Raw genomic sequence first — 18636 nt, forward strand, 5'->3', positions numbered from 1 at the left:
CTATGGGAAGACTCTTTGATTCAGCAAAGCATATTGATCAGGAAAGATATTTGGCAAAAAAAAAAGGCTAAAGTGAGAATTAAGAAATTAGATGATGGGACTTATCAGAGGAAATATTTAAAAATTAAACATCTGTTTGAATATGGTTAAAGAAATAGAAAGATTTTGGATATAAATGAATTTTAGTTAAATAGGGATGAGCCCCTCAAATAACATAATATATTTTTTCTTTTTTCTTTTGTTTTTTGACATGAGAAATTTAAAAATGTTGGGATGGTTTATATAAAGGAAATGTCTTAGATACTTAAGTGTAATTGATTTTGAGAAAACTTTAATGGATAAAAATGTTTTAATAGATCTAAAAGATTAGATAATTGGATTTATTAAATGGAACATTTAAAGATAAAACATATGTTTGAATATGTTTAAAAAAAGAGAAAAATTCTGGATATAAATGTACATTAGCCTAAGAAGGGCATATTTTAAGTAGTATACAATATTATTTCTTTTTCTTTTCTTCTCTCTTTTTTTGGTGTTTTTTTTTTAAGTCATGAGAAAGGTAAAAGTGTTGGGATGGCCTGTATGAGGAAAAAGACTTAAATACTTAAGTGTAATTAACTTTGAGAAAATCTCAACTGGTAAGAATGTTTTGAACATTGCGGGGAAAACAAGCTTAAACAAGAATTTTGTAAACTGGATCTATGACGAGGGATGATCAGTTAGAAAAGAAGATTTATACTGATGTGGTTATTATTTGCAGAAATATTAGAAAAATGTCTATATTTAATTGTTATTCATCAAAATAATAGAATTGTATTAATGTAAGGTTGGCAAAAGAGAATATTATTGGAAGAAGAGAAAATCAAGCAAAGCTACTATGTGGACTATAGAATTATAGAAACTAGTTGTTGTTGGTTGTTTTTTAAATATAAACCTAGGCAACATGGTGTTTACCAAATATTAAGGTATTATGTTAAAAAATCAATAAAATATATTTTTTAAAAAACTTGATTTCATTGAGGGTTAGGGTTAGGCATTGTGGTTGCCCTGGGGGGAGTGAGGGTTAGGGTTGGGGTTAGGCATTGTGGATTGGGTTAGGATTAGGCATGGGAGGTCTGGCTACAGCCTCGCATGAGTAAGATGGGGAGATCTGCCAAGCTTCATGGCATTGGTGGACACAATGCACGATGCAGTATCTCCTGCAAGCAGTTGCTCACCAAGTGGGGTGGCATGGGAGCCTTGGCTAATAAGGGAGCCTAAGGCAAAGTATGCTACAATAAGTGGGACACATGGGTCAGAAGGGGGATCTACCAAGCCTCATGGCAGCAGCATTAGCAAGTGCGACATATGATATGGTGTCCTGCCGCGAGCAGCTGAAACTGGCCACTTGCCAAGTGGGGCGGCGTGGTGGCCCTGGCTACCAGTTTGGGAGCCTGAGGCAAAGTACAGTAAGCGGGACCTGTAGGTCAGATCCCCCCTCCCCCACCGGCTTCACCTTATGTCAGCAGCACTGGCAGCTTCCCCCCTCTTCTCACCTCGTGTCTACTGTAGCAACCAGATGGAATCGGCAGCTGCGCAGGCTCTTAAGTAGGGCTTACTTTTGGGCAGGGCTTATAATTGGGCTACCCCTAAAATATTAGGTCGTATTTTTGGGGAAACACGGTGTGTGTGTGTGTGTGTGTGTGTGTGTGTGTGTGTGTGTGTACATATATAAAGAGAGAATGTTTAGCCTTTAAGAGAAGGAGCCTCAAAAAGCATGATGCATCAGAATAATTACATGATTTTCAAAATATATAAAGAGCATGTAATTTAATTGCCACTTTTCACAAGTTTTGATGCAATGTAGCTGATAAAACCCAGAATATCAACTTAAAAAGGATAAAAGACCATTTAACAGTGGTTTTAATCCTTTTAATCCTGCTGTTTTTCTCCCTCAATTAGAGGTGTAGATAATTTTTATGACTACAGTAGCATTCTTTTTCATTTTTATGACATGTGAACACTATATGTTAAGATATATTCAACTTAGTGACTTTATACTATCTTATTAAGATTTTTTTTTTTTTGAGAATAGAAGATAAATGTGAACTGAAGGGGACTTAATTTAGATTCTCATTAATAAAAGACAGTCATTTTCCCATAACAAAGCTAGGAACCCGAGTTCAGAATTTCTGCTGATCTTATAAATCCCAAGAAATGAACCACAGTAGCTTTTTTACCATAAGAGCTAAACCAGCACTGTGTGTGTAAGAAACCAGATGAGGTGGGACAAAGGAAGAACTAAAAAGAGTGTAGACTTGCATGTCAAAAGAGTAATCATAACAGCTGAATAAATATGTGGTTTCACTGCAGAAGAGTGGCCACACATATTATTTATGAAACAGCTTAATTTTGAGGTCACAGAGTTAAGGAAAATGGGTTACATTCTGCATATATTTTCTCTCCTAGTGAAGTCAGTGCAACTGAGCTTGCTAAGGAGGGAAGATTAACAGACCCCATCTCTAGCTAATGACTATAAAAATGGTCAGATTGCAGAAGCCAGAGTAGTCCAGTTTTCATGCCAAGGGCAATTATAGTCACAAAAATTTATAGAAGCATATTGATTTTCCAGCAAGATCTACATGCAGTACAAGTTTATACAGATATTCAGTACAAAAATCATAACATAATATCATAATTCCTTAGCTTTACAAGCACAAAGTCTTTCTAGGATTTGGCAGCAATAGATGTTTCCGGATTTGGCTTCTTCTATACATCCCTAGCCAATTTATTTATTATTATTATTATTGTTGAGTCCGTCGCGAAATGGTAAGACACGAGAAGCAGTTGTAGTTCTCAGGAAACCTTTATTCTTCAGTTCAGCTTACATTGGAATATGGCGGCAATGCCCAAAACTCTCGGCCTCCTTTTATAGGCCTTTCCCGGTCAATCTGTTACTTTTGGCGCGCCAGCACCCGCACATGCGCACATGTACTGGCGACAGCCTGTCTGGTCCCGGGCAGCTTGCATCTGCCCGGGACTGTCCGCAATGCCCCAAGCCTGCTTGCACAGGCTCAGGACATAACACCCCTTCCCCCTGGGCTAAAACTATTCCTTATATTATAATAACACATAACTCATTTCTGTAGTGTAGTGCCATGCTCCCAATACCATCGGTCTCTGTGCCTCTACTGTTACTGGCTCTTTTTTGCTAATAGTGTTATGTAATCTTCTAAGTACTTAGGAGATTTCCTCGCTCTCTGTGACCTCCTAAGCTCTGGGTGCTTGCCAAGTACCTCTTGACTGAGGGATGATGTGTGCCTGTCCCCCTTGTTTTGCCTTGGTGACTCCCAAGGGCTGTGCTCCAATGCCTGCCCTGCTTGCTTGCCCACCGGGCTCGTCAGGCCAGGGCTTCTTCCAGTGTGTGACCTGGTTGTCCCACCTAGCTGTAGGCTCTCTGGCCCTTCTAAGTGACTGTCACTGTTGGGCATTTCTGTAGAACCTCCTAGGTCCGTCCAAGACCTGTCAGAAGGCTGTCTATCCCCTGAATCCCGTTCTGTGTCCGGGCTTGTGTGGGTTTCAGTACTGTCCCAAAACTCAGTTGTCCCCTGAGTGTAGTCAGAGGTGTTGTAGTCGGGATTTGGTTCCTCGACCACCTCCCTGTGTGTTTGCCCCCTTCTAGGGACAGGGTTGAAGTCAGGCCAACTAGGAGGAGTGTGTGCCAGCTCTCTTGCAGGGAATGGATTGTTGGGATGCTCCTGGGTATTCTCTCTGACTGGAGTACTGAGTGATGCGGGTGAAAAGTGATCATGCCCCCGGGGTGACTCCCTGGCTGGATTAGGCATTGATACCTGAGTTCTAGTTCGGCTCCATGACTTCCTGTTGGGAGCAATTGCGGAATTTTGGGATGGGCCGTTTGTGGCTCCCTCATTGGTACAGGGCAGCATTCCATGCCCCTCCCTTTGCCCAAAGGGCTCCCCCTCCCGCCCTGGAAAAGACCCAGGAGTCTCAGCGGGAAGGTCCCGTCTAGGGCGAAGTTGGTCAATGTGCTGACGCAGGACACGACCGTTGTCCAGGGATACCTCGTAGGATAGAGGGCCTGTGACCCTGGATATAGTTGCAGGGACCCATGTATGACCAGGCCCGTAATTACGAGTCCAAACCGGGGCACCCACAAGTAGTTGCCTAGGTGCCCTGGGGTGTGAGACAGAAGGAGGCAGTCTGTCCGGATGCAACCGGTCAAGCTTGGTAGTCAGTTTGCGCCCCCAATGAAGTTCAGCTGGGCTTCTCCCTGTAGAAGTGGACGGTGTGGTGCGATAAGAAAGGAGGAAGTCAGCCAACCTGTGATGCCAGTCCCCGTAGGTGAGCCTCTTCAAGGCGTCCTTGGTGATGCGAACCATGCGTTCAGCCATACCGTTGGTGGACGGGTGGAAAGGTGCAGAAGTGGCATGACGAATCATGTTAGCCTGCAAGAAAGCTTGGAATTCGGAGGAAGTGAATTGAGGGCCGTTGTCAGACACAATGACGTCTGGGAGCCCGTGTGCAGCAAAAATCCCCCTCAGTACCTGAATAGTCTTTGCAGTGGTGGTGGAAGAGACAGGTACAACCTCAAGCCATTTTGAATGGCTGTCAACGAGGACCAAGAAGAATTGACCCTGAAAGGGCCCAGCGTAGTCAATGTGCACCCTAGACCATGGAGACTGTGTTTCCTCCCATCTATGCACAGGAGCTTGGGGCATTTCAGGGCGTGAACGTTGACAAAGGTGGCAAGCATGCACCTTAGCTTCTATGTCTTTGTCTAACCCTGGCCACCACAAGTGGCTACGTGCAAGAGCCTTCATACGAACAATGCCAGGATGACCCTCGTGGAGGGACTCTAAGATCCTAGTCCTCATTGAGGTGGGAATGACAACTCTGTTTCCCCAAAGCAGACAACCCTGAGAAGTGGACAACTCGTTCCTTTTAGACCAGAAACTCTGAAACTCAGGACTAGGACAGTGCTCAGGCCATCCAGACAAAACCCAAGAAAGGACACGTGAAAGTGTGTGATCTGTGCCTGATTCAGCGGCTACATCCCTGGCATTCAGGGGGGACTCGGGCAAAGCTTGAATGGAGAGAATATTGATGGCTGGCGCGGGTCAGCCTCTATTACCGGCAGGGGTAATCTACTGAGGCCATCAGCATGGCCCATTTCCTTCCCAGGCTTGTGAAGTAGGGAAAAATCATATGCAGACAAGAAGATAGATCACCTGAGCATCCTGGGAGAGATGATTTGTGGAGTTTGTTTACGTGTGGTAAACAGTCCCAGCAAAGGCTTATGATCAGTGAAGACCGTGAATTGCCTACCATATAAAAATCATGGAATTTTTTAATTCCAGTAACAACAGCTAAGGCCTCCCTGTCTATTTGAGCATAGTTGCGCTCAGCTGCAGACAATGTCCTGGAGTAATATGCAACAGGAACCTGAGTTCCATCAGCCCTGAGGTGGCTCAGTACAGCAACCACACCATAAGGGGAAGCATCACAAGCGATGCACACAGGAAGGCACTCATTGAAGTGTGCAAGTACACTGTTAGAAGTGAGTAAGGCCTTGACCTCATTGAAACTAGCCTCATGTGTTTGTGACCACTGCCACACTGCCTGTTTATCTAATAGCCTGTGAAGAGGCTCAGCTACACTAGCCTTATGTGGAAGAAAGGAATTGTAGAAATTCAGAAGGCCCAGAAAAGCCTGCAGTTCGGCCTTAGACTTTGGCCTAGGGGCTTGCATAATGGCTTTTAGTTTGGATTCAGCAGGATGAATCCCAGCAGCATCAATTTTGAACCCCAGAAACTCAGTAGAAGGTACCCCAATTTTACATTTGTCCTTCTTGAGTTTGAGTCCCGTTTTCCTGAACCTTAACAGGACAGCCCTTAGCCTTTCAGCTAGAATGTGTGTGGAGTCTCCTGCAATTAAGACATCATCAAAATAGGGGCAAACCCCTGGTATACCCCGTAGTGTGTTTTCCATTATGCTTTGGAAAATCCCAGGAGCGACATTTACTCCAAATTGAAGTCTTTTTACCTTGAAAGCCCCTCTGTGGGTCACAATAGTCTGAGCTATAGCAGCGTCATCATCAACAGGCAGCTGTTGATATGCTTGAGCTAGGTCAAGCTTTGCAAAAACGTGCCCCCCCTTGAGGGAGGCCAGGATATGACTGACCACAGGAACAGGATAGGCATGTTGCTGCAATGCCTTATTTAGAGTGCATTTGTAATCAGCACAGATGCGAATGTCCCCATTTGCCTTAAGAGGCGTGACAATGGGGGTCTCCCATGGACTGGAGTCAACAGGTTCTAGAATTCCTTGTTGGATCAGTTTGTCCAACTCAGTGTCAATTTTACTCTTTAAAGCAAAAGGGACCCTTCTTGCTTTAATTCTAATGGGAGTGACCGTGGGGTCTAACTTTAATGACACAGGGGGTCCTTTGTATGTGCCCAGCTGGGGGCTGAAAACGTCTGCAAATTCTTTGCAGACTTCCTGTAGGTCAAGTGTTTGTAGGCTGTTGAGCCCTGTGACGTGTATCCCCAAGGCCTCAAACCACTTGAGTCCTATGAGACTCGTTCGTTCACCCTCTACTACTAGTAGGTCTAGTGGACCCTCAAAATCCTTACACTGTACGTTAAGGGTGGCCTCCCCCTTAACACACACTCTGGAGTTTTGAAAATCCATTAGCACAATGTCAGAAGGCCTCAACTTGGCCTGGGTTCCGCTGCCGGAACAAATCTTCCTAAATGTGTGCATAGAAATGATCGAAAGTGCAGACCCCGTGTCCAGTTCCATAGTTAATGGAACCCCTTGTAGCTTCACCTTAAGTGACAGCTTTTTCTTAATGGGCTTGTGTGTGCCTGTCCTGTAGATGCTTCTTCGCGAAGCACAAAACCCCACCCTATTCTGGCTGGGGACCCTGGTACCTTTCAGGCGCAATTCTTCCTGAGGTTGTACCTTCTGACGGCCCAGGCACACAGCTGCAATGTGTCCTTGTTTTCCGCACGCCCGGCAGATAGCGGAGCGGAATTTGCAGTCGGCTCTCTTGTGGCGACCTCCAAAACCGATGCACTTGGGGAGAGCTGAAGAGCTTCCTCTTGGTTTTCCTTCCTTTGTGGGGTGGAGACGGTCCACTTCCTTGTCTGGATCCTCCTCGGAGTTTCTTTGGACTTCTTCCTGGTGTACGGATGCAGCATCTGGACTGTTTCTGATCGGCCGCATGTTCTTGATGGCGCCACCCACTGCTTCTTCTGCGGTGACCTCTCTCAAGGCATCTTGGAAAGACAAGTCCTCCTTGGCGAAAAGTCTCTGTTGCAACTCTCGATTCCTTAGCCCGCACACAAATCGGTCCCTCAGTCATTCTTCGAGGTCCTTGAACTCGCAATGTTTGGCGGCTTTCCTCAGTGCGGCGATGTACTCCTTGGCTGATTCTCCGGGTCTTTGATCCCTCTGCTCGAAGGTGTGGCGCCACGCGATGACGGACATCTTAGGTTGGAAGTGCTCCTTCAGTAACTTTTTTAGATCTGCGTAGCTGACAGAATCTAAAGGAACAGGTGCTGCAAGGTTCTCAGTGATTTTGAATGCGTCTTGACCGCAAACGCACAGCAGGGTGGCAGCCTTCAAGCTCTCTTCCCTCACCTGGTTCATCTTGAGGTAGTTTTCCACCCTGGCTGCCTAGGTCTCCCACCTCTCTGGATGTGAGACGTCGAATTCCGAAAGCCTTCCAATCTTCGCCATTTCATATCAGGAAGGGTCTATCAGCCAGCCTACCCCCGAATGCATGCTGGATTGGTGGGTAGCTGCCGAGTCAACGCCGTTCCTGCCGCTCCGGACTCACTCGGGTAAGCTTACACCTTCTCTTTTCCGATGTAAGGCAATCCCACCTTCGTCGCCAGTGTTGAGTCCGTCGCGAAATGGTAAGACACGAGAAGCAGTTGTAGTTCTCAGGAAACCTTTATTCTTCAGTTCAGCTTACATTGGAATATGGTGGCAATGCCCAAAACTCTCGGCCTCCTTTTATAGGCCTTTCCCGGGTCAATCTGTTACTTTTGGTGCACCAGCACCCGCGCATGCGCACATGTACTGGCAACAGCCTGTCTGGTCCCGGGCAGCTTGCACCTGCCCGGGACCGTTCGCAATGCCCCGAGCCTGCTTGCACAGGCTCAGGACATAACAATTATTATTTTATTTACCTTTATTTTACAAACTATGCCATTTATTGGCAATGATCTCAGTGTATTTCTAATCTTTTCCTTTTCTTGCATTCTTCTCTTCTCACAGTTTGCAGCTGTGACTTTATATTCTTGTCAAATAATTCTTTTTAACAATAGGAGACACATTTTCATTGTGTTTCTGAAATGTTCCTATGCTTCTACGTTCATTTTACGACACTTTATCTCTTCTTCATTAATTCCCAAATACCACTTTTATCATTTGCTAAAAGTGAATTATTTCTAATAATTCCTGTTCCCCACTGCCTTATTGTATATTTTATTTTATTTTATTTATTATTTTGCTAAGGTAACCAATGAAAGGAAGGTATAAGTATACATGGAAGACAGACATTATCATTTTGATTGCTCTTTAAAAAAAAAGTTTAGTCCCAGGAAGAGAGAAATAAAAAGTTTTCTGAACTGTTTCTTCTCAATAATATCAAGATTGCATTTTAATCTATTTTGAATAAAACCCTTTTATATCTCAAGTGTTTGATTTATATATTTTGTCAAGTACTCGATGTGCCCAAGAAACAAACAAATGAATAATATTGAATTACAGAAAAAAGACAGGTAGTATTTATTTTATGAAAGAATTTATATAAACTAGTTATCTGATAATCTGTTGCCTAAATAGTGGGAGCATGATACTCATTCCTAGAGGAGTTTAATATGTAAGACAACAGAAGAGCTAGGCAATAAATGGCTTGTCAGGAGTACTATCAAATTACAAATCAATTTCTTATATGAAACAAATATTCTATTTATAAAGTCTGTGATTCAACTTACCACAAGTTGCTGTTTCATCTGAATGATCACCACAATCATCCTCTTGATCACACAACCATGAACGTGGAATGCAGCGTCCATTCCCACAGGAAAACTGATCTATTTGACATGGTCTTGCTTGAATGATAAATTGATATTAAAATTACAGAATGGAGATCAAATAAAATCATCTTGAGTCATTCATATTTCCTATATATATATTTGCCATGCACTGTATGTTTTGTTGCAATTTTATATGCTAGAAGCTTTTTAAATGCCACGTCAAATATATATATATATATATATATATATATATATATATATATATATATATATATACTGAATAAGAACAATTGTAATTTTTTTAGAAGATTTATTAAAATGTCAATATTAAAATATCTTATTTTTCTAATCTCTTCCTCTTCCTTTCTTCCTCTTTCTCTATGTCTCTATATGGAAAGCCAATTTGGTAGAGGGGTCACTTTCTCTCAAACCTAGGAAGGAGGCAATGGCAAACCACATTAAAAAAAAAAAAAAATCACTGCCAGGAAAAAGTGCAGGGTATTTGTCCAGGCAGCCCTGAACAATTTATGTATTTATTTATTTATGAGACTTATATACCGCTTTAAGTGCAAGCACTCTCTAAGTGGTGTACACCAGTAAGCAATGTATATATATATTTACATTGCCCCCAACAATCTGGGTCCTCATTTTACCTACCCCCGGAAGGATGGAAGGCTGAGTCAACCTTGAGCCGGTGAGATTTGAACCACTGACCTGCTGAATACAGTCAGCTAAAGTGGCCTGCAGTACTGCACTCTAACTGCTGCGCCACCTCGGCTCGGTTGACTGAACAGAAGAAAATAAAAATAGACATAAACACAAACACACATACACACAATATTATAAATATACTAAAGAAATAAAAGTGAATTAGAAACAAAGGATATAGAAACATCAGCTATACATTTTTCCTACAGAAAAAAGGAGAGATTCTTTCAGGTGATAAAAATTGGGGAGGATAGCAAGTACATTAGAACAGCTTTTTAAACCTTTTTATCCTTGAGGAACCATTTAAATAATTTTCAGGTCTCAGTTGAGAATGGCTGCCTTGCAGGTTAGCACTGAATATCAAACTGGAACAATGAGCAAAAACCATGAAAATATATTTTTAACAGGGAAAAATGCAAAGCCGTTCACTTGGGTAAGAAAACTCACAGGCATGAGTACAGGATGAAAGGAACTACACTGGACAACAATACATGTAAAAAAAATCTTATTGTCTTGGTGGAGCACGAGCTGAATTATGAGGCAACAATGCACGTAACTGCAAAAAAAAAAAAAGCAAATGCAGTTTTGTACTGAATCAACAGAAATATATTGTTAAGACTAAGACACATAATGTTCCTCTCTGTTGCTGTTGCTCATGCAATGCCTAGTATATTGCATCCACTTCTCAATATCATAATTTAGGAAGGACATTGATAAACTGGAACTAGTATAGTGGAGAGCAACCAAGAGGATAAAGAAGGGAAAGTGTATAAACAGCTTCAGATCTATGTAGCCTACAGGAAAAAAAGACTGCAGAGAGATATGATGATTGCATTCAAGAATATGAATAGCCAGAACAGAGTTGTTCCAGAATGCAAGACAAGAAACAAGGGATTTCATTTCTGATGGTAAATCATGAAGCTTTTTATAACAGTTAGAATTATTCAACAATGGAAGAATCTGCCTCAGAAGACAAAGGAATCTACTTCACTGAAAATATTTAAAGAAAGGGATATGGCTAGCTGGTGGAGCACTGGAGTAGTGGGTTGGACTAGATAATTTCCAAGATCCAACTTTACAATTTATGATTGTATGCTAATTAGAAGGAACTAAATAAACTTAATTAACAAGCCTGATTCTCTTATTTCTTAAATAAAAAACAAGAGAAAGTTTAAGATTAGATCCTAATTATTGAGTCTATTGAGCTTGGGAATCCTTATTTTTTTAACAAAAAAAATATCTTCTAATCAGCAATGAAGATGCTAAATGATGGTAAGAAAGGAATTCAGGACATAGTGAGAGTAACTGAGAGCAAATATAATAAAAATTTGAATAGAGTTCTTCATTTCCATAAGGAAATTATTTATTTGTTTATCATGTTTCATACAATGTTAGCAAAATCTATAAATGCTAGACACAAGGCAGTCCTAAATTGCTACCTCATTCAGTTTAACACTTGCACACCTGTCCTCAGTGAATCACAGGAGGAAAAATAGTTTATACCAGCTGACTAAGGGCACTCAGATTGCTGGCTCTTCTGGTTTCACTTCGCCTTGTGTTCACCTGGCCAGGTCCAATGCCGGGTTCTGCTCTCTGCACACATGAATACAGCTATTTTTTTCCCATCAAAGTGGTACCCATTTATCTATTTCAATACTGCATGCTTTCAAACTGCTGGATAAGCAGGAGCTGGGAAGCAAGAGGCGGGAGTTTACCCCATCTCGCAGAGCCAGGCTCGAAATCGCTGGAGTGCAGACCATTTCTGGGCAGCAGTTCTAAACCACAGTGCTATGGCGTCCCCTCAGAAGGACACAATGAGCAGTCCCATAACATTGGTACTAATTAGGAAGCACTCTCAGGTTTCTCTGAGCAGGGCTCAGCAAGATCTCCTGGTTTTACACAGTTTTATTTAGCCCTTAGTAAGGACTTGGCAGATGTGTCATAGTCACAGTTCAGCTAGATAAGAATCTTTATTGCAACAATTCAGTTATCCATTCCATTTTCCCTCTTTTTTAAAATAATAACAACAACAGTAATAATAATAATAATAAAATGACTTTGAATCAGTTTTGACTCCTGGAAACTACATGGATTAGTCTCTGCAGTTTTCTTGGCAAGGTTTTTCAGAAATGGTTTTGCCAATGCCTCCTACCAAGGGCTGAGAGTGACTGGCCTAAAGTCACTCAGCTAGCTGGATTCCTAAGGAAGGACTAGAACTCACATTCTTCCAGTTTCTAGCCTGACACCTTAACCAAACTGGCTTTCTCTTAAAATTACATTTTGTTAAATCCATAGCTTTTTCTTCCCATCCTTCCCATGAAGCCAACCAGTTATTGAATGTTTCCATAACGATCATCTCTAGTCTGTGCATGTTATTCTGCACAGCTGCCAAGATTGAAATGTCTTATACAGAGAGAATATGGCTAATAATTATTAGGTCTTTTCAATACCAAAATTTTACATGGCAATTAATCTATGGCCTGACTTACAGCAGTATCTCTCAACATACCTGCTAATACCCAGAAGGGAGTGAGGTGGGGAGAGAAACATATGAGTTAGTCCATATGGACAGTTGAAATTACTTAGTAAAGTAAGCCAATTAACAAGATTAAGTAAAACATCACCTAATTAGAAACAAGTTCATTTTATTTAAAATTGATGGCAACCAGTAATGGCTTGGCTTCCTTCAGACCAAAATTTTAGATCCGAACATACTCAACAGAGGTTTAAGATCAAACATAATCACAAGGAAATGTGCTTGATTTGTTTTATTGTTTCCTTTTACCTGCACAAGTTTCATTTGATTCATCTTCATTGTTACCACAATCATTTGCTCCATCACAAAGCCATTTCTTAGGGATGCATCGGTTATTACGGCATTTAAATTGATTGTCAGGACAACTATGATTAACTGGAAGACATAATAATACCTTTTATATCCAGTAACAACCATTACATTCCACTGTAAATATGCTTTATAATAAATTGCATACACTGAAAAAAGAAACAACAAATGTTTAGCATTTTCATTTTTTTCTTAATCTTACATAAAACTATGAAACTAGGAGTAAAAAAAAATCCCTTATTCATAAAAGTAATCAATAAAATCACATAATATTCCAAAACTACTCTGACAAAATATTAGGCATCACAATCAACATTTAACTGCAACGTTGAAAGAGTTGAGAAAGAAGATTGAATATTTGTATTAAAGTGTTTGCTCTGAAAATGTGTGCCGACCTTCTGGAAAAAAATGATATAGGTTTTATACATTGCACTATAGAACTGCACTATCTCTTCTCATTATACATTTTTTTTTAGAAGTTGGAAAAAATTTAAAACTTCATGGAAACAAAGATGCTGCAGACTGTTGCCATCATGTGTTATATAAGTAATTGCCATTTCTGAAATCTCTGAAAAACACTATATTATTGTTTGTATTGTGGTTTCCTTTGGCTTACTTTTACATGTTATAAAGCTGTAAAAAAATATCCTTTTCCAAACCTATGTCTGTTTTTCAGAATCCTTAAAATATTACCAAGAAGCATTGAAACATTAAGCAATTTTCCATAAGTAATTCTTTCTTCAAAATATTGAAATTGATTATCTTCATTGGTAAGCAGAGTTTGTATCTGGCCCAACAACAAAACAAGGTCAGGGGGCCTTAGATCAAAGCAAACACATTAGATTTTTAAATCATTTAAATCATTATTCATTTTCTGAAGCCATGCTCTACTGGTAGAATATAATGCTAATGCATGTCTATGTAGCCCAATAATTACATGATTTATTTTCATGTTTATTTTATTTTCATTCCCTTTAGATGTTTACATTTTTTGAATACATTATATCTAAACTCTCATAACAACAGCTTAAACAAATAGAAACTATATACCATATTATTCAGATACATACAACAAATCTCTGAATGCTCATCAGAGCCATCCAGGCAATCATCATCACCATCACATTGCCAGCCATCTTGGATGCAGCGCTTGTTCCTGCACTGAAATTCACCCACTTTGCATAACTTAGGTAATACTTCTTCAGAATTAACTAAAGGGACAAAGATACAAATAAGTAACATTATTGTTGGCGCTGATGATGGTCACCAGGAGATTTTTTTTAGACAGTTAGCAACCATATAGGTTGGATCAATCAATCTACTATTCAAGAACTTGGGAAATATTAATATTATAATTACTTGTGCACTGAAGAATGATATATATATTCCTCAAATCAAAAATAAATATTTTGACTAAATCATGTATCTGTTGTTTCATCTTCAATTTAGTTTGATTTTAAAGTAGCTTATGGAGAAACATCTTTAAATTTGTTTCATGTTAGCAAACAAATCTGTATTTGCATTACTAAAATATTAAAGGGAATACTTTTTCCTTTAAATATGTTACCATTTGAGTTATTTTACATACATTACAAAATTTCATGGTCTTAGATACATACTGATTCATCCAATAATTAACACATATGATAAAAGTAAAGATGCTTTCAAGTTGAGCTCTTCTGGTAAGTACACAGAAACATCGCTGAAGTTTTGTGGGCAATAACATAACCTTGGTTTATCATTACTTTTTACTGGGATTTTTGGAAATATTTATGGCAGTATGTTATGATATCCCAGATTCTTGGGAAGAATGTGATGCATATGAAGGCCAACACCAGCTAAAGAACTGTCAGCTGTGACTTCACATAGTCATGTATAAAATAATGATTTGTTAGTATTGGAAGGGACAACTAGGTCCATTTGTGTTTAACTGTATAGATCAGTTGAACATAAAACCAAATAGGCTAAAATTGTAGGTATGTTTATTATTTATTTTACATATGCACAAATTTCATGGAACTTTTAGGATATTGGGAAGATTGTATCATAAATAAACTCCCTTTTTACACCCCTATAACCCCTTAAATTGAGATAGAATCAATGAGACTGGATGGAGCTGAGTGTTTACTAGCCAGATGCCCATAAGATTGTATCCAAAATGAAGGGGAAAAACACTTCAACTATCTATTTAAAAATATATCGGAAGGAAATCCTTAAGAAACTTTTTAAAATGATATCTAAAAGCTACTTTTGGATCTCATTGAGTCCAGCTAATGATGGCTGAAAAACTTCTCACACAAAAAAGAGTTAACAAGAATCAATGAAATAATGAGAATGTGTCAACATTTAGACATTATTATCTTCTTTTGTTCACAGCATACTTACAAGCCAAGAGAGAAACTGTCTCAATAAGGCCATACTATTGTGTAAAAAATAAGGAAAGAGGAAAGGGAAAGGTTCCTACAGTTTGGAAGTGGCTTGCTATTGCTTCCTTCCTAGGGCTGAAGGAGATTAACTTGCCCAAAATGACTTTGAGTTTGAGGTAGGAGTAAGAACTCACTATATTCCACTTTCTAGCCTGATTCCTTCACAATTAATCTTGTTTAAGTAAGTCCAGTAAAGTAGAGTAGAGTAGAGTAGAGTAGAGTAGAGTACAATGAAAACAATGCTGCTTTTCACTTTTTTAGGTCAAATAATCTAATTTAAATTGGGGCAATTTAATCTTCATTTCATATTACAGTATGTATCTAGAAGGTGGGGTTCATCCATCACAGTTTTATTGCTTCTGTTGTGTCTTTCTGTATTTGCCCTGAAGTATGAGGACTTTGGGGACTTTCCCAGATTAAGTGCTATTACTTAATGGGAAGGTAGAGGCAGTGTCCAGGATGTCTTTGCACAACTGGTGACCCAGTTGCATCTCTACCTCAATCCATTTTTCCTGGAGGTGAGAAGGATTGTGGGTAATGTTATAAGAAGAGTAAGAAAGCTTTTTCAGCCTTCCACTATTCTTTTTTAAAAGATTCTTTGTAAAAAAAAAAAGTTTTATACACTTGTGAGCTTCTCATCAATAAGTAACTAAGCAATTGTCATTCTGAATTTCTATTAAATTTCTCAGAAGGATTTCCCTTAAATCCTGTAAATTCCTGAGAGAATGAAAGCCACCTAATACAAAATGCTGGGCTTTTTATCTGCTTGATATGTGTGAATCATGCCCTTTTTATACTTTATATTTATTACTCCGACTATCTTCCCTACAGGAGAAATATAAAATTTTCTCATGAAGATCATACACATGCAGGTTGTACTGTTTTCCTCCAAATGTTGATTATCGGCACAAGCGCACATTCTGCCTCCAGGTATCGCTAAACACAGGGTACTGCAGCCTCCATTATTAACACGGCATGCGTTGTCACCTGGAATTAGAAAAGAAAAAAATCAACCTTAAATAAAAATATCTCAAGCAACATGATGAAAAGGAGGATACAAAAACATCAGAGACATACTGTTTGGATCAATGCACTTTCCTACAGTCTTATCTTTTACACTTGTAATCCACAGAAAAACACTCTATGAATGAAAACTAATTATTTTATTTGCACCCCAACCTTCTTCTTTGTCCATTATCAGAAAGAATATCGCATTTTATATAAAATAGACATACAAATCTAAGTAAATTTTGTTATTAGGACCAACAGGACAGCTCAAGAGAGTTGGTTTATACTTCATGGAGATTTCAATGGAATCACTAAAAGAATGATCAAGCAAGAATATCAAATTCTCAGGCTCTCAATACACCCCCCCCGTCTGCCTGCTGAGACATTTCCAAAGATGAATTGATGCAAGGTCACCATCATATAGCATGCATGCATGCATGCATAAATAAATAAATAAATAAATGTGTCAAGGAAATTGGAATACACTGCTGATTCATTTACATTTGTGGTTCATTTTATCATTTTAAGTATGAAAGAATATTTGAAAAATGAATGGGGAAGAATTGACTTCTTAAATAGGTAGTGAAACATGAACAATGCAATGTATTATTGCCTGCCTTTGTTGAGAGTACACAGAATGTACACAGAAATGCCATGAACACCTCTCTCTCTCTCTCTCTCTCTCTCTCTCTCTCTCTATATATATATATATATATATATATATATATATATATATATATATATATATATGTCTTTGGTTGTTCGGGTTTTCTCCCGCGTAAAATTGGAAGTTATATATATATAACACATATATATATATATGTTCAATGATGCAATCTTCGATCTCCGGGAAGAGTATACTCCAGTTATTTATTGTTAAAACCACATTTAAAACAATAAAAACAGTTATATACAAAAATTAAAACAACTTAGCTTTCGCTGGTCCTCTGCTAGCGTCCTCAGAGTGGGGCTTAGGGGGTGGGAAGTTCTTTTTATCCCCTTGCTGATCCAATTGTCTACTCATTGCCCTCGTGACAGGGCCACTCTTCCTGATTGCTCGAGGCATATAGGTCTTTGGTTGTTCGGGTTTTCTCCCGCGTAAAAACCCGAACAACCAAAGACCTACATACAAACACCCGCGAAAACCTCAGAAAACAAATATATATATATATATATATATATATATATATATATATATATATATATATATAAAACCTAAGATATACAGATGATACCACTCTAATGGCAGAAAGTGAAGAGGAACTAAAGAGCCTCTTGATGCAGGTGAAGAAGGAGAGTGCAAAAGTTGGCTTGAAACTCAACATTAAGAAAACCAAAATCATGGCATCTGGCCCTCTCAATTCCTGGCAAATAGATGGGGAAGAAATGGAGGTAGTGACAGATTTTATTTTTCTTGGCTCCAAGATCACCTCAGATGGGGACTGCAGCCAAGAAATTAAAAGACACTTGCTCCTGGGGAAGAAAGCTATGGCAAATCTAGACAGCATACTAAAAAGCAGAGACATCACCCTGCCAACAAAAGTGTGTATAGTCCAGGCCATGGTTTTCCCAGTTGCAATGTATGGCTGTGAAAGTTGGACCATAAGAAAGGCTGAGCGCCAAAGAATTGAGGCTTTGAACTGTGGTGCTGGAGAAGACTCCTGCGAGTCCCTTGGACTGCAAGGCGTTCAAACCGGTCAGTCCTAGAAGAGATCAACCTCGACTGCTCTTTAGAAGGCCAGATCCTGAAGTTGAAACTCAAATACTTTGGCCACCTAATGAGAAGGAAGGACTCACTGGAGAAGGCCTAATGCTGGGAAAGATTGAGGGCAATAGAAGAAGGGGACGACAGAGAATGAGATGGCTGGATGGAGTCACTGAAGTAGTAGGTGTGAACTTAAATGGACTCCAGAAAATGGTAGAGGACAGGAAGACCTGGAGGAACGTTGTCCATGGGGTCGCGATGGGTCGGACACGACTTCGCAATTAACAACAACAAATATATATATATAGTATGTATGTATGTATGTATGTATGTATGTATGTATGTATGTATGTGTATACACACACACACACACACACACACACACTATATGTTGGTAGTGTTTTCACTAAATTCTACCTGAATCTATTTTGGAGATTAAGATTGATGTTTCCATTCTGTTCTTAGAACATCTAAGGAACTGTGAAGAACAATCTTTCATACATCTAAGTCACAACATTCAGGCCAAATCCAATAATATTTTTCTTTTTTGTCCCCCGAGGAAGAACATTTCAAGAGCACCAGTGAAAGCTCAGAAGCATGCCTAGTATTTGTTCGACAGAATAGCTAAGCCTGACTGAAAGTCTTTCTCATTGTTTTGGAACTTGCCCAATTAATTCTGCAAACTAAATGTTAGGGAGATATTTACAAGCTCCATAATACTATTTAGCTTAACTATTTAGCTATTCAGCACTGTGTCAATAAGGCTTAATTTAGATTGTTCCATTCACCATTGACTGTTAGTGTGAAGCACAACTGCTAGATATATCCATATTGATTCAACTTTATTACTTAGCCTTAGAATCAATATGACTATCAGAAGCTTCATAATAGTTT

At 39.4% G+C, this 18636-nt stretch overlaps 1 protein-coding gene across 1 annotated transcript in view; it reads right to left on the bottom strand.

Annotated features, from left to right (window-relative positions):
* LRP1B (LDL receptor related protein 1B) overlaps positions 1-18636 on the bottom strand; it is a 794402-nt gene that overhangs the window by 102699 nt on the left and 673067 nt on the right. Inside the window, exons 15-18 of the mRNA XM_039338160.1 lie at positions 15894-16016; positions 13674-13814; positions 12544-12669; positions 9009-9125 (exon numbers count right to left, since the gene is read on the bottom strand). Coding sequence (XP_039194094.1) covers positions 9009-9125; positions 12544-12669; positions 13674-13814; positions 15894-16016 — 507 coding nt within the window. The remainder of the gene's footprint in view (positions 1-9008; positions 9126-12543; positions 12670-13673; positions 13815-15893; positions 16017-18636) is intronic.

This window comes from Crotalus tigris, unplaced genomic scaffold (assembly GCF_016545835.1).
Source record: "Crotalus tigris isolate CLP2741 ecotype Arizona unplaced genomic scaffold, ASM1654583v1 scf7180000017694.5664430, whole genome shotgun sequence".
NCBI lineage: Eukaryota > Metazoa > Chordata > Lepidosauria > Squamata > Viperidae > Crotalus > Crotalus tigris.